This window comes from Phycodurus eques, chromosome 8, assembly GCF_024500275.1.
Source record: "Phycodurus eques isolate BA_2022a chromosome 8, UOR_Pequ_1.1, whole genome shotgun sequence".
Classification (NCBI taxonomy): Eukaryota; Metazoa; Chordata; class Actinopteri; order Syngnathiformes; family Syngnathidae; genus Phycodurus; species Phycodurus eques.
Window position 1 is genome coordinate 312422 of NC_084532.1, and position 23915 is coordinate 336336.

The 23915-nt window shown below is 45.5% G+C and overlaps 1 protein-coding gene across 1 annotated transcript in view; it reads left to right on the forward strand.

Annotated features, from left to right (window-relative positions):
• Positions 1-23915, forward strand: part of zc3h3 (zinc finger CCCH-type containing 3) — a 114980-nt gene that overhangs the window by 17453 nt on the left and 73612 nt on the right. Inside the window, exon 3 of the mRNA XM_061684467.1 lies at positions 11268-11440. Coding sequence (XP_061540451.1) covers positions 11268-11440 — 173 coding nt within the window. The remainder of the gene's footprint in view (positions 1-11267; positions 11441-23915) is intronic.

Consider the following 23915-nt stretch of genomic DNA (forward strand, 5'->3'; position numbering starts at 1 on the left):
TACAGTTCTTTGGATGTTGTTGTGGGGTCTTTTGTGACCTCTTGGATGAGTCCCAACGCTTTAGAAATGACTTTATAACCTTTTCCACACTGATAGAGCTCAATTACTTGCTTTCTCATTTGTTCCTGAATTTCTTTCGATCTCAGCATGATGTCTAGCTTTTGAGGATCTTTTGCTCTACTTTGTCAGGTAGGTCCTATTTAAGTGATTTCTTGATGGAGAACGTGTGGCAGTATCAGGCCTGTGTGTGGCTAGAGAAATTGAGCTCGGGTAGGATAAAGCAGTTATCTTTTAACGGGGGGCAATCACTTTTTCACACAGGGCCATGTAGGTTTGCATTTTTTTTCTCCATGAATAATGAAAAACATTTAAAAACTGCATTTTGTGTTTACTTGTCTTGCCTTTGAATAATATTTAAATTTGTTTAACGATGGGAAACATTTAAGTGTGACAAACATGCAAAAAAATAATAAATCAGGAAGGCCAAACCCTATTTTACACCACTGTATATGTGCAGAAAACAATACAGACCCTTTCCAAAAAATTTGAATATCATGGAAAAAGTTTATTTCCATAATTCCATTAAAAATGTTAAACTTTCATAGATTATAGATTCAGGGCCCACAATTTACACCATTTCAAGTATTTATTTGTTCATTTTTTACCTAATTTGAGCTTCCAGCTCATAAAACCCATGAAATCAGGAATTTAAAAACATTTGAATACTGTGAAGAAATAAGCCCAAATTTTGCAGGCGATAAATATTTTAAACTGAGTGTCACACAATAATCATCTACTAAACTCAAAGCACCTGCACAGGTTTCCCAATGTGTCATTAAATTGCTTCAGTTTGGTTCAATTGTCTGTTGGGTTCAATATGGGGAAGACTGCAGACTTGACAACTGGCCAGAAGACCATCACTGATACCCTCCATAGGATGGGTGAGCCACAAACGTTCATAGCTAAGGAGGCTGGGTAGTCACAGAGTGCTGGTTCCAAGCATAGCAATGGAAAATCTAGTGGAAGGACAAAATGTGTCAGGAGAAGATGCACCAGCAAAAGAGATAACCGTGGGCTTCAGTGGCTTATCAAACAGAGAAGATTCAAGAATCTAGCAGAGATCGAGAGAGTGGAATGAGTTGGGAGTTACAGCTTCAAAAAGCACCACATTCAGACTCATCCGGGAGATGGGCCACAACTGCCGGGTTCCCCGGGTTAAGCCACTTCTGAGCACTAGCCAACGAAGGAAGTGTCTCAACTGGGCCAAGGAGTAGATGGACTGGACTGTTGGCCAGTGGTCCAAGGTCCTCTTTTCTGATGAAAGTAAAGTGTGTCAGTCATGCGGGAATCAAGGTCCAAGGGCTTGGAAGAAGACTAGTGAAGAACAGAAGCCAAGCTGCTTGAGGTCCAGTGTGAAATATCCACAGTCAGTCTTGATTTGGGGTGCAATGTCTTGTGCAGGTGTTGGGGAAACTGCTTTCTTAAATACAATGTCGCCGCAACAGTCTACCAGAATGTTTTAGAGGACTTTGTTTCCTTCTGCTGAGGATCTGTATGGAAATGCAGATTTCATCTTCCAGCAGGAACAGGCCCCCTGACTGTACCGCCAGAAGCACCAAAACCTGGTTAGATGCCCATGCTGTCATAGTGCTTGACTGGCCAGCCAACTCGCTGGATCTAAACTCCATTAAGAATCTATGGGGTATTATCAAGAGGAAAATGAGGGGCACCAGACCCAAAAATGAAGAACTGAAAGCAAGCATCAAGGAAATCTGGGCTTCCATAACTCCCAGGCAATGCTAGACATTGCTTAAATGCCACGGCGCATCGAGGCAGTGATTAAAGCAAAGGGATTCCCAACCAAGTATTGAAGATGAACATATCGTTTTGAGAGTACCATATTTTGATTGATTTAATGTGACCCTAATTCCTTTTTTTCCCTACCAAAACTGAGAAATTGTGATTTCTTCACAGTCTTCTTTTCCTTTCGGCTTGTCCCGTTAGGGGTCGCCACAGCGCGTCATCCTTTTCCATGTAAGCCTATCTCCTGCATCCTCCTCTCGAATACCAACTGCCATCATGTCTTCCCTCACGACATCCATCAACCTTCTCTTTGGTCTTCCTCGAGCTCTCTTGCCTGGCAGCTCCATCCTCATCATCCTTCTTCCAATATACTCACTATTTCTCCTCTGGACGTGTCCAAACCATTGAAGTCTGCGCTCTCTAACTTTGTCTCCAAAACATCGAACCTTGGCTGTCCCTCTGATGAGCTCATTTCTAATTTTATCCAACCTGGTCACTCCAAGAGCGAACCTCAACATCTTCATTTCCGCCACTTCCAGCTCTGCTTCCTGTTGTCTCTTCAGTGCCACTGTCTCTAATCCATACATCATGGCTGGCCTCACTACTGTTTTATAAACTTTGCCCTTCATCCTAGCAGAGACTCTTCTGTCACATAACACACCTGACACCTTCCTCCACCCGTTCCAACCTGCTTTGACCCGTTTCTTCACTTCCTGACCACACTCACCATTGCTCTGGACGGTTGACCCCAAGTATTTAAAGTCCTCCACCCTTGCTATCGCTTCTCCCTGTAGCCTCATTCTTCCCCCACCAGCCCTCTCATTCATGCACATATATTCTGTTTTACTTTGGCTAATCTTCATTCCTCTTCTTTCCAGTACATGCCTCCATCTTTCTAACTGTTCCTCCAGCTGCTCCCTGCTTTCACTGCAGATCACAATGTCATCTGCAAACATCATGGTCCACGGGGATTCCAGTCTAACCTCATCTGTCAGCCTATCCATCACCACTGCAAAAAGGAAGGGGCTCAGGGCTGATCCCTGATGCAGTCCCACGTCCACCTTAAATTCTTCTGTCACACCTACAGCACACCTCACCGCTGTTCTGCTGCCCTCGTACATGTCCTGTATTATTCTAACATACTTCTCTGCCACTCCAGACGTCCGCATGCAGTGCCACAGTTCCTCTCTGGGTACTCTGTCATAGGCTTTCTCTAGATCTACAAAGACACAATGTAGCTCCTTCTGACCTTCTCTGTACTTTTCCATCAACATCCTCAAGGCAAATAATGCATCTGTGGTACTCTTTCTAGGCATGAAACCACACTGTTGCTCGCAAATACTCACTTCTGTCCTGAGTCTAGCCTCCACTACTCTTTCCCATAACTTCATTGTGTGGCTCATCAACTTTATTCCTCTATAGTTGCCACAGCTCTGCACATCACCTTTGTTCTTAAAAAATGGGCACCAGTACACTTTTCCTCCATTCCTCAGGCATCTTCTCACGCACTAGAATTCCATTGAACAAGCTGGTCAAAAACTCCACAGCCACCTCTCCTAGATGCTTCCATACCTCCACAGGAATGTCATCAGGACCAACTGCCTTTCCATTTTTCATCCTCTTTAATGCCTTTCTAACTTCCCCCTTACTAATCATTGCCACTTCCTGGTCCACCGCACTTACCGCTTCTACTCTCCCTTCTCTATCATTTTCCTCATTCATCAACTCCTCGAAGTATTCTTTCCATCTAGCAAGCACACTGCTGGCACCAGTCAACGTATTTCCATCTCTATCCTTAATCACCCTAACCTGCTGCACATCCTTCCCATCTCTATCCCTCTGTCTGGCCAGCCTGTATAGATCCTTTTCTCTTTCTTTAGTGTCCAACCTGCCATACATGTCATCATATGCCTCTTGTTTTGCCTTTGCCACCTCTACCTTTGCCCTGTGTCGCATCTCAATGTATTCCTTTCGCCTCTCCTCGGTCCTCTCAGTGTCCCACTTCTTCTTAGCTAACCTTTTTCCTTGTATGATTACCTGTACTGTGAGGTTCCACTACCAAGTCTCCTTCTCTCCTTTCCTGCCAGAAGATACACCAAGTACTCTCCTGCCTGCTTCTCTGATCACCTTGGCTGCAGTGGTCCAGTCTTCTGGAAGCTCCTGCCGTCCACCGAGAGCCTGTATCACCTCTTGCCGAAAAGCTGCACAACACTCGTCCTGTCTCAGCTTCCACCACATGGTTCTCTTCTCTGCCTTTGTCTTCCTAATTGTCCTCCCCACCACCAGAGTCATCTTACACACCACCATCCTATGCTGTCTAGCCACACTCTCCCCTACCACTACCTTACAGTTGGTAACCTCCTTCAGATTACATCGTCTGCACAAGATGTAATCCACCTGTGTGCTTCTACCTCCGCTCTTGTAGGTCACCCTAAGTTCGTGCCTCTTCTGAAAAAAAGTGTTCACTACAGCCATTTGCATCCTTCTTGCAAAGTCTACCACCATCTGTCCCTCCAAGTTCCTTTCCTGGATGCCGTACTTACCCATCACTTCTTCATCACCCCTATTACCTTCACCAACATGTCCATTACAATCTGCACCAATTACGACTCTCTCTCTGTCTGGGATGCTCAGAACTACATCATCTAGCTCCTTCCAGAATTTCTCTTTCACCTCTAGGTCACATCCTACCTGTGGGGCACAGCCACTAATCACATAACACATAACACCCTCAATTTCAAATTTCAGCCTCATCACTCGATCTGATACTCTTTTCACCTCCAAGACATTATTAGCCAGCTCTTCTTTCAAAATAACCCCGACTCCATTTCTCTTCCCATCTACACCATGGTAAAATAATTTAAACCCTGCCCCTAAACTTCTAGCCTTACTGCCTTTCCACCTGGTCTCCTGGACACACAATATATCAACCTTTCTCCTAATCATCATGTCAACCAACTCCCGAGATTTTCCTGTCATAGTCCCAACATTCAAAGTCCCCACATTCAATTCTAGGCTCTGTGTTTTCCTCTTCTCTTTCTGCCGAAGAACCCGCTTTCCACCTCCTCTTCTTCTTTGACTTCGACCCACAGTAGCTGAATTTCCAACGGCGCCCCGCAGATTGACGGCGCCGGTGGCGGACGTTGTTAACCCGGGCCACGACCGATCCGGTATGGAATTCTTTGGATGAACGCTCATATTTGTTTGGCAAGGTTTTAAGCCGGACGCCCTTCCTGACGCAACCCTCTGCATTTATCCGGGCTTGGGACCGGTCTACAGTTTGCACTGACTTGTGCCCCCCATACAGAAAGCTCATTATTCTATTTTTTTGAATTTCTGATTTTGTGGGTTTGATGAGCTGGAAGCCCAAATTAGGTAAAAATTGAAATTGTTTTAATTGTGGGCCCTGAATCTATAATATATGACATTTCTACTTTTTTAACGGAATTATGGAAATAAATAAACTTTTCCATGATATTCAAATTTTTTGGAAAGGGTCTGTATATTGTGTGTCAAACTTAGACATTTTGTCAGGGGGAGACAAACTTTCCACTTCCTCATGGGAATATCAATTTATATTGTAAAGTTGTGCACACCCCTAACGTAATATGTTTTGAAATTGCTTCCAAGGCAGAGAGAATGCCTATCGTACTTTTCATTTCAACAGGTAAGTAGTAGTGCAACAATGAATCTGTGAATTGGCAACTCATCGATTACCAAATTAATTGAACTTTTTTTTTTTTTTTTTTAATAATCGATTGATCTGAGCCATTTTTCAAAGGGAAACAAAACTTATTAATTATTTTTTCCCCCAAGATTATGTTGTGTCTTCCCCCCACTAGTCACTAGTGTTCTGATTAATGTGTTTGTGGAATAAGAAATAAAAAGATTGTATTCTGTACAACCGTCCATCCATTTTCTACCGCCTATCCGCGGTCGGTCGCGGGGGCAGTAGCTTTAGCAGGGACGCCCAGACTTCCCTCTCCCCAGCCACCTCATCCAGCTCTTGCGGGGGGATCCCGAGGCGTTCCCAGGCCAGCCGATAGACGTAGTCTCCAGCGTGTCCTGGGTTGTCCCAGGAGTCTCCTCCCGGCGAATCAGATGCCTCGGCCACCTCATCTGGCTCCTCTCAATGTGGAGGAGTAGCCGCTCTACTCTGAGATCCTCCCGGATGACCAAGCTTCTCACCCTATCTCTAAGGGAGAGCCCGGACACCCTGCGGAGGAACCTCATTTCGGCCGCTTCTATCCGGATACCTGGCCGGGGATCTTGTTCTTTCGGTCACGACCCACAGCTCATGACCATAGGTGAGGGTAGGTACCTATATCGACCGGTAAATTGAGAGCGTTGGCTTGCGGCTAAACTTTACCACAACGGACCGATACAAAGTCCGCATCGGTGCAGACGCTACACCGTTCCACCTGTCAATCTCCCATTCCATTCTTCCCACACTCGTGAAGAAGACCCCAAGATACTTGAACTCCTTCACTTGGGGCAGCATCTCATCCCGACAAGGAGAGGGCACGCCACCCTTTTCCGACTGAGGACCATGCTCTCAGATTTGGAGGTGCTGATTCTCATCCCAGCCGCTTCACACTCGGCTGCGAACCGCTCCAGTGAGAGTTGGAGATCACGGCTTGATGAAGCCAACAGAACCACATCCTCTGCAAAAAGCAGAGATGCAATACTGAGGCCACCAAACCGGACGCCCTCTACGCATCGGCTACGCTTAGAAATTCTGTCCATAAAATTTATAAACAGAATCGGTCACAAAGGACAGCCTTGGTGTAGTCCAGCCCTCAGCAGAAACGGGTCGGACTTACTGCCGGCAATGCGGACCAAACTCTGACACCGGTCGTACAGGCACCGAACAGCCCGTATCAGGAGGTTCGGTACCCCATACTCCCGAAGCACCCCCCACAGGACTCCCTGAGGGACACGGTCGAACGCCTTCTCCAAGTCCACAAAACACATGTAGACTGGTTGGGCGATCTCCCATGCACCCTCGAGGACCGTGCCGAGGGTGAAGAGCGAGTCCACTGTTCCACGGCCAGGACGAAAACCCACACCGGTCCTCCTGAATCAGAGATTCGACTTCCCGACGGACCCTCCTCTCCAGCACCCCTGAATAGTCCTTACCAGGGAGGCTGAGGAGTGTGATCTCCCTGTAGTTGGAACACACCCTCCGGTCCCCCTTCTTAAAAAGAGGGACCACCACCCCAGTCTGCCAATCCAGATATACTGTCCCCGATGTCCACGCGATGTTGCAGAGGAGTGTCAACCAGGACAGCCTCACAACATCCAGAGCGTTTAGGAACTCCGGGCGAATCTTGAAACTTTTTAACCACCTCGATGACCTCAACCCAAGAGATAGGAGAGAGCGCCTCAGAGAACCCAGACTCTGAAGGCGTGTCGGAGGGATTTAGGAGGTCTTCGAAGTATTCTCCCTACCGACTCACAACGTCCCGAGTCAAGATCAGCAGCACCCCATCCACACTACTATCTTTATACATGGCCTCACCAAACTCCTCCCATACCCGAGTTTTTGCTTCAGCGACCACCAAAGCTGCATTCCGCTTGGCCAGCCGGCATGCATCAGCTGCCTCAGGAGTCCCACAGGACAAAAAGGCCCGATAGGACTCCTTCTTCAGCTTGATGGCATCCCTCACCGTTGGTGTCCACCAACGGGTTCGGGGATTGCCGCCACGACAGGCACCGACCACCTGACGGACACGGCTCCGGTCGGCCACCTCAGCAATGGAGGCGCGGAACATGGCCCACTCACACTCTTATATCCCCCGCCTCCCCCGAAACGTGAGTTCACAAAGTTCTTTCAGAGGTAGGAATTGAAACTTTGTCTGACATGTCAGACGTTCCCAGCAGGCGGTCACAATATGTTTGGGCCTGCCACGTTGGACCGGTATCTTCCCCACCACTGCAGCCAACTCACCACCAGGTGGTGATCAGTTGACAGCTCCGCCCCTCTCTTCACCCGAGTGTCCAAGACATGCGGCCGCAAGTCCGATGACACGACCACAAAGTTGATCATCGAACTACGACCGAGGGTGTCCTGGTGCCAATTGCACGTGTAGACACCTTTATGCTTGAACATGGTGTTCGTTATGGACAATCCATGGTGAGCACAGAAGTCCAATAACAGAACAGCACTCGGGTTCTGAACTGCTATTTGGTGCATAGGCACAAACAACAGTCAGGACCCGTCCCCACACCCAAAGGCGGAGGGAGGCTACCCTCTCCTCCACCGGGGTGAACCCCAACGTACCTGCGCCGAGCTGGAGGCAATAAGTGTACCCATACCTGCTCGGCGCCTCGCACCGTGGGCAACTCCAGAGTGGAAGAGAGTCCAATTGCTCTCGCGAGCACTGGTAACAGAGGCCAAGCCGTGTGTGGAGGCGAGCCCGACTATATATCGTCGGAACTTCTCGACCTTACACACCAGCTCGGGCTCCTTCCCTGCCAGAAAGGTGACATTCTACGTCCGTAGAGCCAGCTTCTGTAGCCGGGGATCGGATCACCAAGGTCCCTACCTTCGGCCACTGCCCAGCTCACACTGCACCCGACCCCTATGGCCACTCCCACAGGTGGTGAGCCCATGGGAAGGGGGACCCACGTTACACAGAAGCCAAGCCGTGTGTGGCGGCGAGCCCGACTATATCTAGTGGGAACTTCTCGACCTCACACACCAGCTCTGGCTCCTTCTCTGCCAGAGAGGTGACATTCCACATCCCTAGAGCCAGCTTCTGTAGCCGGGGATCAGATCGACAAGGTCCCTGCATTCGGCCACCGCCCAGCTCATTTTGCACCCGACTCCTGTGTCCCCTCCCGCAGTTGGTGAGCCCATGGGAAGGGGGACCCACGTTACCCTTTCGGGCTGGGCCCTATGGGTGCAGGCCCGGCCACCAGGCGCTCGCCTTCGAGCCCCACCTCCAGGCCTGGATCCAGAGGGGGGCCCTGGTGACCCACATCCAGAAGTCTTTTAGCCGTGCTTTGTCTGGTCCCTCACGCAGGACCTGTTTACCATGGGTGACCCTACCAGGGGCGTGAAGCCCCAGAAAACTTGGCTTCTCGGATCATTGGAACACACAAACCCCTCCACCACGATAAGGTGACGGCTTACAGGAGGGGTTCAGTTCAACCATTAACAATTAATCTGTTTAATTCTTACTGCACAAATGCAATATTAATCAGAATACAGTGTTTAGACTAGTTTTGGCGTATAAAACATATTTTTGCAAAAGAAAATTGGGGGTTTAGTTCCCCTTTAACTTAAAATTGTCCAAATCGTCTGATTTCAGCCTCTCAACAGTAAATATTCGCTAATTTCTGTCGTCCTCTATGACAGCAGACTGATTATCCTTGTTTGATGAAAATAACACATTTGCAAACATCTGCTTTTACTTTGAAAAACAATTAAAAAAAAATGCTTTGCCCATTTTCTGACATGGTATGGACCCAATCAGTAACTGTCTCATAATCAAGTTATGGGGGAAACAACAGTCAGTTGAATTTATTTGCAGTTGTAGTATTGATTAGCCTTTAGTTTACAGGTAGTTGAACCTGCTGCAGCCTCAAAAGTGCATATATAACTAGCAGCCCTTCGCATTAATCAGTAACCAATTAGTACCTGTTTCAAAAAGGTTGCCGAGACATCACTCCGTCTCGTGTTAATAAACAGTAATTTAAAAAATGTATTTGATGATAAACTTTAAGTTGATTCAATAATAGATGTGATGAAAATGCAGACAACTGTTAACGTGATCATTGAAGGACCACCTTATTAATTGACTTTTCTGTTGCTCAAATTAATAGCACAGGCGTGCTGTATTGACGGTGACATGGATAGTGGGCTATAGAGCTGAGGTTAGATTGCAGGCTAGGCATTCTCCCTACCGACTCACAACGTCCCGAGTCAAGATCAGCAGCATGGCCTCACCAAACTCCTCCCATACCCGAGTTTTTGCTTCAGCGACCACCAAAGCTGCATTCCGCTTGGCCAGCCGGCACCCATCAGCTGCCTCAGGAGTCCCACAGGCCAAAAAGGCCCGATAGGACTCTTTCTTCAGCTTGATGGCATCCCTCACCGTTGGTGTCCATCCATTTTCTGTACCGCTTATCCTCGCTAGGGTCGCCGGCGAGCTGGAGCCTATCCCAGCTATCTTCAGGCAAGAGGCGGAGTACACTCTGAACTGGTTGCCAGCCAATTGCAGGGCACATATAAACACACAACCATTCGCACACACATTCACACCTACGGGCAATTTAAAGTCTTCAATTAACCTTTTGGGGATGCGGGAGGAAACCAGAGTGGCTCAGAGAAAACTCACTCAGGGAGAAGATGCAAACGCCAAACGGGAGGCCCGATTTGAACCCGTGTCCTCAGAATTATGAGGCAGATGTGCTAACCAGTCACGCACCGTGCCGCCTCAGCAACATTTACAGAATAAAATAATCTAAATCACGTACTGAACCTCTACTGGAATTTTTTGGGGGACGACAACACGTTGGAACAGCCTACCTATCTCACTTCCAGGGCGTATCGCTACGGTAAAAATTAAAATTTACCTCAAATTATTTTTCATTTTAATTATTTTTACTGATGCGGTTCAAACCCACGTTGAAGTGGTTCCAAATGCTAAACTCTGCCGTTTTAAAATTTTTACTCTAAAAATAAGAACAGGCACGGGGAGAACATGCAAACTGCACACAGGCGAGGCCAGGATTTGAACCCCGGTCTGCCGAACTGTGAGGCAGATGTGCTAACCAGTCGGCCAACCATGCCGCCCTAGGCATTATGGTTTGCTAAATTATTCAAACACAACACAACCAAAAATTTTCATATATAGCTTTGAGAAAAAGTCTTCCACAAACCCGATGCTGGAGGTTTAGTTCCCAGATTGTCCCTTTCAATGTGCTATTCCGCCTTTAGGAAGGAGTCTTGTATATCTCCTATCTAGTCTTATAGGAGTCTTATATATCTCCTATCTATCTAGGAGTCTCTATATCTGGCATTAAAAACCCAAACACAAGAAGTTTTTTGTCATCCTTTTCAGTTTAGGTCAGCTGTAGCCAATCACTATCTGCCACCTAGAAGTAACCTGGAGTCTGTTTGTTACAAACGAAATGTCTATTACGACAATCGTTCGGTGAAGGCGTCAAGCTGCGTATATCATATCATATGAATTCTCTCTGTTCCATTTATCCGGGGTGTATGAATAATTAATATCCACTCATGTTCTACAGGTTCTGTCTTTTACACCAGAATTATTGTAGCCATAGACCTTTTGTTCTACCATCCATAAATATTCTCTCCAGTCTAACTTAGATGGCATAATTCAACAAATTTACTAACTATAATTTGATGATCATCATTTAAAAACAGTCTACATTTTGTCCACTAATTTCACTGTGATTCTGATTTACTCCTGTTTTCGTTCATGTGCTAGTCCAAACGGAAGCAGGTCAGTGAAGGGAGTCCTACCCGCAAAACACTCTCCAAGGAGCCACATACACAGCCTGACGAGGACTCCTACAGGAGCTCGAAGGACTCACACCAGGGAGCTTGTTTCTTTTGGGAAACACAAGTTGAGACGACTTTCTCCTACTTCATCGAGAACAAGTAAGTAATACACCCAGTCGTGTGTCCCCACACCACAGATTTTTTTGGGACAAATACTATGAATATGCCATAATCATTTTGTCCACTGAGATTTCAACTACTTTGTTAAAAAGAGGAACACGTTTTGTCTGGCTCGGAAGTTGTCTTGTACTTGCTATGGTAAATTGTTGTTAGTTAATTTGTGGTCTGTATTCTCTTTTCACACTGATTCGTGTTGTTTTAATGTGATGTTAACATTCTTTCTTATTCAATTATTGGATTGTGATTTGAATCAAATGTTCCTTTTAATTCAGGCCTTGGGAGTTTTAGTTCAATTTATTACTGTAGGTTTCCATCATTGGCGCTGTGACGAAGGAATGTGGAGGTTTGAGTTTATTTAATAAGATATACATATTTTTGTCATTTCAGAGTATGTGTTGTTTATGTGTGCATATCAGTGTTAGTTACATTCAGAGGGTTGGTTCATGAATGTATTTCACACCAAAGCAGCGAATTCTAAATGCAATAGCATTGGCTGACAGTCTCAAAATTTCAGATTTTCTATTACTTTTTTTTCGGGCGGTACTTAAAATTGTAAACTTAAATATGTCAGTGGAACACAGCAGTAATAGAGGATGCAAGATGGCTCACTCATATTTCTACTTTCATCACATGGCATAGTTGAACTTGCATACTTATTTCACCAGGGGAGTTTAACAACTCCCAACTTCTCCAAAAGAGGAAAAAAAATCTTTGATACCTAGAATCTCATTAGATAGTGATTGGTCTGAGGCCCCGCTGCAGAACAATAAACAATCAGCATCTCGGCAAATACTGTTTTAATCTACACTATACGGCAAAATTATAAGCAGCCACGAGTGGCAAGAACTGTAAGAACACCCTTGCCACAAAGTACGTGGATGTGATGCCTTTCATCTTGATATAAATAAGTGATGTTTATAAATTGGAAATTGGCTAAGCTGATTTGGAGTTATCAGTACGCACAACTTGAGCGAAAACAACAATTGTAAAGTGTCAGTGTCAACTGTACGTCTGGAAGCTTTTTTCTTTGTCCAGTAGAGGGCAGCAGGACTCGCGTTATGTTGCTAAGAGTCTCAGGAGCGGTTAACTGGACTAAAGGGAAGAAGGAGGTTAATTGATTGCCCACTTCAGCCTTGATGGTGAACAAGTGCAGATAGCAGATAATTTAGAGGCGGAGGGAGTCAGTGTCACTGCTATCAGGCCTTGGCACTGCTCTCTCTCCAGTAGATAAAAAGGAGCTAATGCATAATTATCATTTTGCAAATTGGATTGTTTTAACGAACTGGAGAATATAGGCTTAACCTAATTGAAAGCAATCATTGTTTTTACAGTACCCTCCCCCATTCTGTTGCACCTCCAGCCCTCCGGTCAATCTGCGTGTACCCTACACGCCTCATGCCCGTTTTGGCATAATTTTCCAGAGTCAGTGGAGTCAGAAGACATTAAAAAAGCCATCACTATTAACATTAAGCTTTATTTGTCCCAATGGCTCTTGTGTCTTATCAGTGCTGTTTCTGATTCTTTAATCCAACTTTATCCATCCTGCAGCCCTCCTTCATTCTTTTCCCAACTCACTCCCTCTTCATTGACTGTTCCTACTTTTTGTCGTGTGTAACCTAATTAGCCTGCAGTGGTAACACATGCTTATCTAATTAAAGATGGGGGATTCAGAATTCAAGACTTAGAAAAGGTGGTGCTGGGGTGAGTGAAGAGGAAGATGGAGTGAGGAAAGCTGGTTGTTGCTGTCTGTGTCTTTGATAAGAGCAGCTAATAAAGCGCAAATTGAATTACTAATGATGGGAAGCAGAGTCCCTTTAGATGGGCCCATTAAAAAAAAAAAAAAAAAAAAAAAAAAAAAAAAAAAAACCTGATGACCACTCACACATGCATGGCGGTACACTCACACACAAACAATGTCTTTATTTCTCTCCTGGATGACTGCCTTTAGCCTTTCTTCAATGCGTTTTAGGGAGGGGTTTTCTGAGATACTCGGCTATCTATTTAATTTAAGCATATAAGTATACATCATGTATACAGGACACATACTCAAGTCAGCAGTTAAAGTTGTGGTAAGTCAAGTTGTGCATATGTTCTTAAAATGGCTGGGCAGAGCCGTCCAACCTAGATTATCTACTAAAGCGATGCACGAAAACTGCTGAGCTGAGCATCGTGAAGCCCTTGTGACAGATTTTGGGCACCATTAAATATTGCAATCTGGTGTCTTTCACTTTTGACAATATTTCCAGATGCTGAGTCTTGTTTATGGCTTCTCCGTTCAAGTTTTCCCAGTGTCTTTGAGATCATATCACACTGAAGTGCAGACTTTTTTTAGTTAACATTTTTGTCTGCACTGTGTGTACTTTTAGGTTAATGAGTTAGACAGATTTTCTGAAATTATTTCAAATCAACAATAAATAAGGAAGACACATCTGGACAAACAGTAGTACCTAACCTATTAATCATGTGAGACATATTTTGACCTCACACTGTTTATGTGTTGAATGACAAGCATAAGTCCTTTACATTCTGAATAATTAAGCATAAAGCCAGAGGAATGTTGACATTCGGACTGTAGTAAAGTATGCTGCCCAACACCAATGGTTTCCATGTCAGGAGTCAGGATACACAATGAATACATTTGTCGTCCATCACTTTGTAGTTCACCCGTAACAAAAATATTTCACTTCACCGCAGACTAGTTTGTGTGGTGTTCTTTTATGTCCATCTTCCTAAAAACAGCAGTACCTTTCTTGGTTTTTTTTTGCCTCTGGATATTGATTAGAAGAAGCAGATTCATGTAATTTCATCATCAGAATTTTGTTACACCAACCCCTAGAAACTGCACACTTGCTCAAGTTTCTCCTTTTCAGTTTCATCATTGCCACTTGTTAAGAGCATCTTCGACTCCCACACAAGATGTGGTGTCACTGTTATTGTGTGAATGTGTGTGGTCGTGAAACCTTTTATATGCTTATTTTAATATGCTGTGTGTTTGTGTTTGGTATGTGGTATGTCCAATGTTTCTCCCATGAGCTAGTTTTCTTCATAGTGGGTCATTTAATCCCAGTGTCTTTTACCAGTACTCCCAAAAATGTTTTTGCAGGCAACAAATGCACATGAACAAAAATGTGCACACACGCACGCACGCACACACGCGCACGCACGTGCACACACACACACACACACACATTCTGCTTATTCCTCTGCACTTTCTCAGGCTGTCTGTGTCAAACAGGTGAACCATTATCTCTTCTTTCACTATGTGAATTGATGTTTATGTATCGATTATCGCATTGTCTCTCTTACTCGTGCCAAAAAGACCTCATACGTGTATCCAAGTCCATCCGTCCCTCCATTTTCTACACTTTATCCTGTTCTGGGTTATGGATGAGATGGAGCCTATCCCAGCTGACTTTCGGCTAGCGGTGGGATATACTGTACCCTGGACTGTCCACCAGTATATCACAAGGCACAGATAAACAGTGCTTCAAACTCACATTGACACTTATGGACAATTTGGAGTCTATAATCATGTTTGTTCATGTAGTTTATTGTTCATCAACATGATCATGTTATCATGTTTGTGAATGTCGGTGGAAAACTGTGTCCAGAGAAAACCCATGCAAGCACAGGAAAAATGTTAACGACACAGAAACATCAGAGCTGATATTTGAACACCGAAAAGATTTGTCTGTCTGAGGTGTGCATGGTGTGCCGCATGGTGTGCCACATGTGCCGTCGTAAAGTCAAATGTGGGGCATTACTGCAATTATTCAGAGCTTTTGTCTCAACTGAACTTGAGAAAAGATGCATTTTGAATTGTATGTTTGTTGTCTATATACACACATGGACAAAATTGGTGGTACTCCCTGTTAATGAAAGGAAAAACCCAACTTGAATCTGACAAAAGTAATCGATCCATCCTTTTTCTTCCGTTTATCCAAGGTCAGGTCGCGGGGGCAGTAGCTTTAGCAGGGAAGCCCAGACTCCCCTCTCCCCAGCCACTTCAGGCATTCCTGCGTCAACCGGGAGATAAAGTCTCTCCAGCGTATCCTGGGTTGTCCCTGGGGTCTCCTCCCGGTGGATGTGCCCGGAACACCTCACCATGGAGGTGTCCAGGAGGCATCCTAATCTGATGCTCGATCCACCTCATCTGGCTCCTCTCAATGTAGAGGAGCAGGAGCTCTTATCTAATCCCCTCCCGAATGACCAAGATTCTCAACCTATCTCTCAGGGAGAGCCTGGACACCCTGCGGAGGAAACAAATTTCGGCCGCTTGAATCCGCGTTCTTGTTCTTTCGTTCATGACCCACAGCTTGTGACCATAGGTGAGGGTAGGAACGTAGATTGACCGGTAAATTGTGAGATTCGCCTTTCGCCTTAGCTCCTTCTTCACCACAACGGACCGATGCAAAGTCCGCATTACTGCAGATGCTCCACCAATTCTCCTGTCGATCTCCAGTTCCATTCTTCCCTCACTCGTGAGCAAGACCCCGAGATACTTGAACTCCTCCACATCTTATCCCTGACCTGGAGAGGGCACTCCACCCTTTTCCGACTGAGGAACATGGTCTCAGATTTGAAGGTGCTGATTTTCAGCCCAGCTGCTTCACACACTGCTGCGAACCGCTCCAGTGAGAGTTAGAGATCACGGCTTGGTGAAGCCAACAGAACCACATCATCTCCAAAACGGAGAGCTGAAATACTGAGGCGACCAAACCAGACCCCCACTACACTGTGCCTAGAAATTTTGTCCATAAAAGTTATGAACAGAATTGCTGACAAAGGGGAGCCTTGCCTTGTCGACGAAATTGAGGAGGTCTTCGAAGTGTTCTCCCCACCGACTCACAATGTCCCGAGTCAAGGTCAGCTGTGCCCCAACCCCACTATACACGGTGTTGATGGTTCACTGCTTCCCCCTCCTGACGCCACGACAGGCACCGACCACCTTACGGCCACAGCTCTGGTCGGCTGCCTCAGCAATGGAGGCACGGAACATGGTCCACTCGCACTCGATGTCCCCGCCTCCTACGGAACATGAGTTCACAAAGTTCTGTCAGAGGTAGGAATTGAAACAGGGGATCATGTCAGACGTTCCCAGCAAGCCCTCACTATATGTTAGGGCCTGCCATGTCGGACCGGTATCTTCCCCACTATTGCAGCCAACTCACCACCAGGTGGTGATCAGTTGACAGCTCCGCACCTCTCTTCACCCGAGTGTCCAAGACATGCGCCCGCAAGTCCGATGACATGACAACAAAGTCTATCATCGAACTGGGACTTAGGGTTTCCTGGTGCAAAGTGCATGTGTGGACACCCTTATGCTTGAACATGGTGTTCGTTATGGACAACCAGTGATGAGCACAGAAGTCCAATAACAGAACACCGCTAGGGTTCTGATGGAGGTGGGGAGGATTTTTAGGGATTATGTCACAACACACAATGAAGTAACTTCAAATTCAGAAATGGAAAATAAACACAGAGAAATACTGTATTTAATATTTTCCTGGAGGATACATTTGGGATTAGCCTTTGAAGTTGGTAATGGTGAAAAATGAAGCTAAACATCCATCCATCCATTTTCTGAGCCGCTTCTCCTCACTAGGGTCGCGGGCGTGCTGGAGCCTATCCCAGCTGTCATCGGGCAGAAGGCGGGGTACACCCTGAACTGGTTGCCAGCCAATCGCAGGGCACATACAAACAAACAACCATCCGCACTCACATTCACACCTACGGGCAATTTAGAGTCTCCAATTAATGCATGTTTTTGGGATGTGGGAGGAAACCGGAGTGCCGGGAGAAAACCCACGCAGGCACGGGGAGAAGATGCAAACTCCACACAGGCGGGTCCTCAGAACTATTCTGAGGCTGACGCTCTAACCAGTCGGCCACCGTGCCGCTGAAGTTAAACAGACAATGATTTTAGTAAATTCTTCTCCAGAATGAAAGTGCTCAAAGAGGGGGGTGCTATTCATGTGGCACATCTTGAAGCAGGCATCAGGTGCAAGTGGAGATGGGCCAGGCTCAAGTTGGAGGCCAAAACAAAAAAGCAAAGAAATGAGGCAGATTTAATTTTAATCTTAAATTTGTACCTCTCGATGTCTAGTTGGTGATGGAGCTGTCAAGGATGTAAAACGTTTTTGCAGTGAGAACACCAAAGTACTGTTTCTTACCGATGACATGGTGTCTGATATCTCAAAAACAAATCCTAGCGATCACTAATGAGCACCCAACTGTGAAATGTGTCATTATACACACAGGGGCCCCTGGATGTTGTCAAGCAGCAATCGGGTACTGAAGCGAGATTTCATTGATCTCCTAACAAAAGTGAAATGTGCAATTATTGACTGCCAACATTTTTTACTGTGTACGTCATTCAGCGGCCTGAAAGGAAAAAACTGGCCTTGTTGAAATGGCTGAAGGACAAAAAGATGCAGTTGTTCCCAAACAATCGGAGGAACAAGAGATAAGGCTAAACATTACTTGCTAAACATTAGGGAGTCAACCCCAGACTTTCTTTCAGCAACTTTCGCAAATCCGCTCAGTTTTTTTCCCCGAGTTACTCATCAGGGGGTCGGTCGGCTGCGGTCTATGGCGCATGGAGACGTCGGCGACAAAGGGGGAAGCGCGCTGGCATCCAAGTGAAGCTCCGCAAGAGAGGATACAGATTGGTGTTCCCGTCGATCCACCTCGCGAATCCACACTCCCTACCCAACAAAATGGACAAGCTTCTTCTGACAAAGACCAGTAAAGACGTTTCGCTGCCTTGTGGTTTACGGAGACTTGGCTTTGTGAGGCTGTCCCCGATGGCGCCGTAATGCTTCCGGGCTTCCAACTACACCGGGCTGACCACATCACGGAGTTATCGGAGAAAACAAAAGGTGGCGGGATATGCTTCTACATCAATGAAAAATGGTGTACTGACGTCACAGAGCTCAGCACGCGCTGCAGCCCGGATTTAGAGTCGCTGTTTTTGAACTGTAAGGCATTTTACTCGCCTCGTGTGTTTGCATCTTTCATTCTCGCCGGTGTTTACACTCCTCAAGCTAACACAAATTCCACACTACTAACGCTTGCTGAACAGGTAAACGTAATGGGGGAAAAAAAAACACCCAGACTCACCCCTCGTTATTCTTGGGGACTTTAACAAAGCTAGACTCGAGAACAAACTCCCTAAATTCAAGCAGCACATCGACTGTCCTACTAGGGAAAATAACATTTTAGACCACTGCTATTCTTTGTTAAATAACGCATACCGTGGCATACCTCGTGCAGCTCTGGGCTCATCTGATCACTGATTAATTCACGTAATACCAACATACAGACTTAAATCCGCGAAGCCTACGGTGAAAAAAGTGGACCAACAAAGCAAAGGTAGAACTTCAAAGCTGTCTAGACTGCACAGACTGGAGTGTCTTCGAAAAACTCAGCTGGCAGCCTGGATGAATATACAAACACTGTCACATCCTATTTCAGTTTCTGTGAGGAGGTGTGTGTACCAACAAAGTCATTTTGCACGTTCAATAACAACAAACCGTGGTTCACTGCCAAAGTTTAATGACTTTGCCAGGCTAAAAAGGATGCATATCGAAGTGGGGATAGGGCCCTGTATAATCACGCTAGAAACCAGCTGAATAAAGAAATTAATATTGCAGAGAAACTATCCAGTAAAGTTAGAAAAACAGTTTAGCGCTAACGACTCTAAATCAGTCTGGCATACATTACAATTACGAGCGACCAACCCCCCCCAAGCTGAGAACAATAAAAGACTAGCCAACGACTTGAATACCTTCTACTGCAGATTTGAAAAGGACAGTTTCACTCCACACACCCACCCGGCCGCACCCGCGACCACAACCACACCTCTGACTTCTGCGTTAACCACCCATGAACAGGATGTGAGACGCATCTTCAAACAACAGGAGATTAACAAAGCGGCAGGACCGGACCATGTGTCCCCATCCTGCCTCAAAGTCTGCGCGGACCAGCTCGCTCCAGTCTTCACTCAGATCTTCAACAGATCTTTGGAAATGTGCGAAGTTCCATCCTGTGTCAAACGCTCCACCATCATTCCAGACCCAAGAAACCTGCAATCTCTGGTCTGAATGACTACAGGCCTGTCGCCCTGACATCTGTGGTCATGAAGTCTTTTGAATGCCTCGTGCTGGACCACCTCAAGTGCATCACAGGTCCCCTGCTGGACCCCCTGCAGTTTGCCTACCGAGCAAACAGGTCTGCGGATGATGCAGTCAACATGGGATTGCACTTCATCCTAGAATAACTTGACGGCGCGGGGACCTACGCGAGGATCCTGTTCGTGGACTTCAGCTCTGCGTTCAACACCATCATCCCAAAACTCCTCTCCTCCAAGCTTCTCCAGGTTATTGTCTCGCCTGCCATCTGCCAGTGAATTCGCAGCTTCCTGACGGGCAGAATACAGCAGGTGAGACTGGGGTAACACCACCTCATTTACACGCAGCAGCAGGGCGCCCCAAGGTTGTGATTCTTGAATGGCTGTAATTAATAATTTTTCTTTGTTGCGTTGTTGGTTTGCAAGAAATTTGCCCGATTACCCTCTCATTACATATTTCCAAGTTTCCCAAAGCAGAGATGGGGATATGGTTGGGGAGTCATTGAAGTTCAAGAAGTCGTCCCATTCCTCACAAATGAATCAAAGTCCGTGTCTTTCAATCAAGACGTTAAAGCGTCATGCTGGTGGAGGTAGCAGATTTGAATCAGTTTTTAGGTTGAGAGAAATTGGTACGTTGTCACTGATGTTGATTGGATGTATTTTGGAAGTAACTACGCAGACCAGCTCGGTCCAGTCTTCACACAGATCTTCAACAGATCTTTGGAAATGTGCGAAGTTCCATCCTGTTTCAAACGCTCCACCATCATTCCAGTCCCCAAGAAACCTGCAATCTCTGGTCTGAATGACTACAGTCCTGTCGCTTTGACATCTGTGGTCATGAAGTCCTTTGAACGTCTCGTGCTGGACCACCTCAAGAGTGTCACAGGTCCCCTGCTGGACCCCCTGCAGTTTGCCTACCAAGCGAACAGGTCTGCGGATGATGCAGTCAACATGGGACTGCACTTCATCCTAGAACACCTCGACAGTGCAGGGACCTACGCGAGGATCCTGTTCGTGGACTTCAGCTCAGCGTTCAACACCATCATCCCTGAACTCCTTTCAACCAAACTTCTCCAGCTCAGCGTCTCACATGCCATCTGCCAGTGGATTTACAGCTTTCTGACGGGCAGGACACAGCAGGTCAGGCTGGAGGAGGCCACCTCATCCACACGCAGCATCAGCACTGGGGCGCCCCAAGGTTGTGTCCTCTCTCCGCTGCTCTTCTCTCTCTACACGAACGACTGCACCTCAGCGAACCAGACTGTCAAGCTCCTGAAGTTTGCAGATGACACCCCTGTCATCGGCCTCATCAAGGACGGTGACGAGTCTGCATATCGACAGGAAGCGGAGCAGCTGGAGCTGTGGTGCGGCCGACAACAACCTGGAGCTGAACACGCTCAAGACGGTAGAGATGATCGTGGACTTCAGGAGGCATCCTTTGCCACATCTGCCCCTCACGTTGTCCAGCTGCCTTGTGTCAACCGTCGAGACCTTCAAGTTCCTGGGAATTACAATCTCTCAGGACCTGAAGTGGGCGACCAACATCAACTCCGTCCTCAAAAAGGCCCAGCAGAGGATGTACTTCCTGCGGCTTCTGAGAAAGCACGGCCTGCCACCGGAGCTGCTGAGACAGTTCTACACAGCGGTCATCGAATCAGTCCTGTGTTCTTCCATCACAGTCTGGTTTGGTGCTGCTACAAAAAAGGACAAACTCCGACTGCAACGGACAATCAAAACTGCTGAAAGGATTGTCGGTACCCCCCTACCTACCACTGAGGACTTGCACGCTGCCAGAACTAAGACAAGGGCGTGCAAAATCCTCTCGGACCGTCTGCACCCCGGTCACCAGCTCTTCCAGCTTCTTCCCTCAGGTAGGCGCTACCGATCAACGCAAACTAGAACTAGTAGACATTCCAACAGCTTCTTCCCTCTTGCGATCAACTTCTTAAACACCTAACCTATAATTCCATTACAACAAGCTGGAAATGTTTTGACTTGAGTTCGTTGTCACATTTCTGTGGGGCCAATTATGTATTACTCGTGCACTCACTGTAGTTGTCTCGCCATGCTGCACTATTTGCATATACTGGCCACTCATGCCAGAGTAGCATCTGCCCCATTTGCACACTGATTGAGGAGTATCTGTAACATTTGCACAACCAACATTGTCCCAGATGATCGCACTACTCGTCACTTTAAACCGCATACACTCCTTGAAGTCTCAGCGCCCTTTGCACAATGGTCATTGCACCGGACCATTGCAATATTAGTCATTCGAAATGCTCTAAGTGCTAGAGGACTCTGCATCTTTTTGCACAATTGTTTTTTGTCAATGTCTTTATGTCCCCAAAGTGTTCTGTAAATTGACTGTCTGTTTTACTAGAGCGGCTCCAACTACCGGAGACAAATTCCTTGTGTGTTTTGGACATACTTGGCAAATAAAGATGATTCTGATTCTGATTCTGATTTACAATTGTGTATAGTTTGTTAAATATTGTTGCCTGTATGATTACCTTCTGGGTCCGCTACTGTACTATTTATTGTAAAAAGTAATATTTTATGAACTAATATTGAGACTCCTCATTTCCTGCTGTTATGAAAAGCCAAGATTACCTGAGTAATATTTTAATCAAGGTTTTCCTTCGGATTCGCTGAGATGCGTTTCTTGTATTTACAACCCCAATTCCAATGAAGTTGGGACGTTGTGTTAAACATAAATAAAAACAGAATACAATGATTTGCAAATCATGTTCAACCTATATTTAATTGAATACACTACAAAGAAAAGATATGTAATTTTCAAACTGATAAACTTGATTGTGTTTAGCAAATAATCATTTATTTAGAATTGTAAGGCTGCAACACGTTCCAAAAAAGTTGCGACAGGGTCATGTTTACCACTGTGTTACATCACCTTTTCTTTGAACAACATTCAATAAACGTTTGGGAACTGAGGACACTAATTGTTGAAGCTTTGTAGGTGGAATTCTTTCCCATTCTTGCTTGATGTACAGCTTCAGCTGTTCAACAGTCCGGGTCTCTGTTGTCGTATTTTACGCTTCATAATGCGCCACACATTTTCAATGGAAGACAGGTCTGGACTGCAGGCAGGTCAGTCTATTACTTTCTCAGTCTTTTTTGCCACTTGTACCAGCTTTTTTGGAACATGTTGCAGCCATAAAATTCAAAATGAATGATTATTTGCGAAAAAACAATAAAGTGTATAAGTTTGAACATTAAATATATTTTCTTTGTAGTGTATTTAATTAAATATAGGTTGAACATGATTTGCAAATCATTGTATTCTGTTTTTATTTATGTTTAACACAACGTCCCAACTTCATTGGAATTGGGGTTGTAGATCTGTTTTAATTTGAGTGATATAATCCCATCATTTTAATACTCTTTGCCTGTGATCGAATGCCATTGACATTCCTTGATACGAAAGTGTGATATATAATGGGGGTGTGTATATTCATTTTAATTAAATTGGGTACTACATTTTTTTGTGTGTGTTTCAGTTTATTTTTGAAAGGGGACAATGCAATTTCATAAAACACATGTAGTACACATGGTTAAAAAAGCCAGAATTAGCCAGAAGGCTAGTTTTCATCTGTAGTCCCCTGGCCAAGATGTAAAATAGCAGTAGAATACTTCTACAAGACAATATAATGCAGGATACATAATCAAACTAAACTATTAAGAGAGAATGAAACCATAATTTTTTTGATCGTAACAAAAAACAACATAAGATACTTGTCTTTTAGTGTTGGCAGCTATAGGTGTTAACTAGCCACATTTTCAGTTTTTTTGTGAAGGCCTTGTATGTTGGAAGCAGTTTAACCTCCTTGGGTACGGAGTTCCACTCACCAGCGCTCCTCACTGACCAGGCTGACTTACTGAAAGTGCTGTGGGTTGTAGTGCACGGGGAGAGTATTGTGACGATTGTGTATTTAGCCTGTGTGAGAGCAACGAAACAAACCGAAAGAGGTGAGGATACATGCTAGTGGGCCTGCGTGGTTCTGTTGTTGTTGTTTTTTGTCTCAGCAAAATGAAAAGAAGCAAACAAAGTACAACAAGCTTTAGACAATTGATGAGGAGACCAAATCAGAAGTACTTATCTAGTAAAACCAGGGGGTGACGTTGGCATCACGAAACAGTTGACCGTCGACGTACATTCTGTCGACAACCAACCATACTCGTTTCCCTTTTTCATGGTTGTTCTTCATCAACGGATACACGATTTAACGCCTCTCGTTGATTTCCTTGGGGAATTGGTCGTTCTTTCCAAAAGATGTCCCTTTGAGTTCACAACCATTTGTT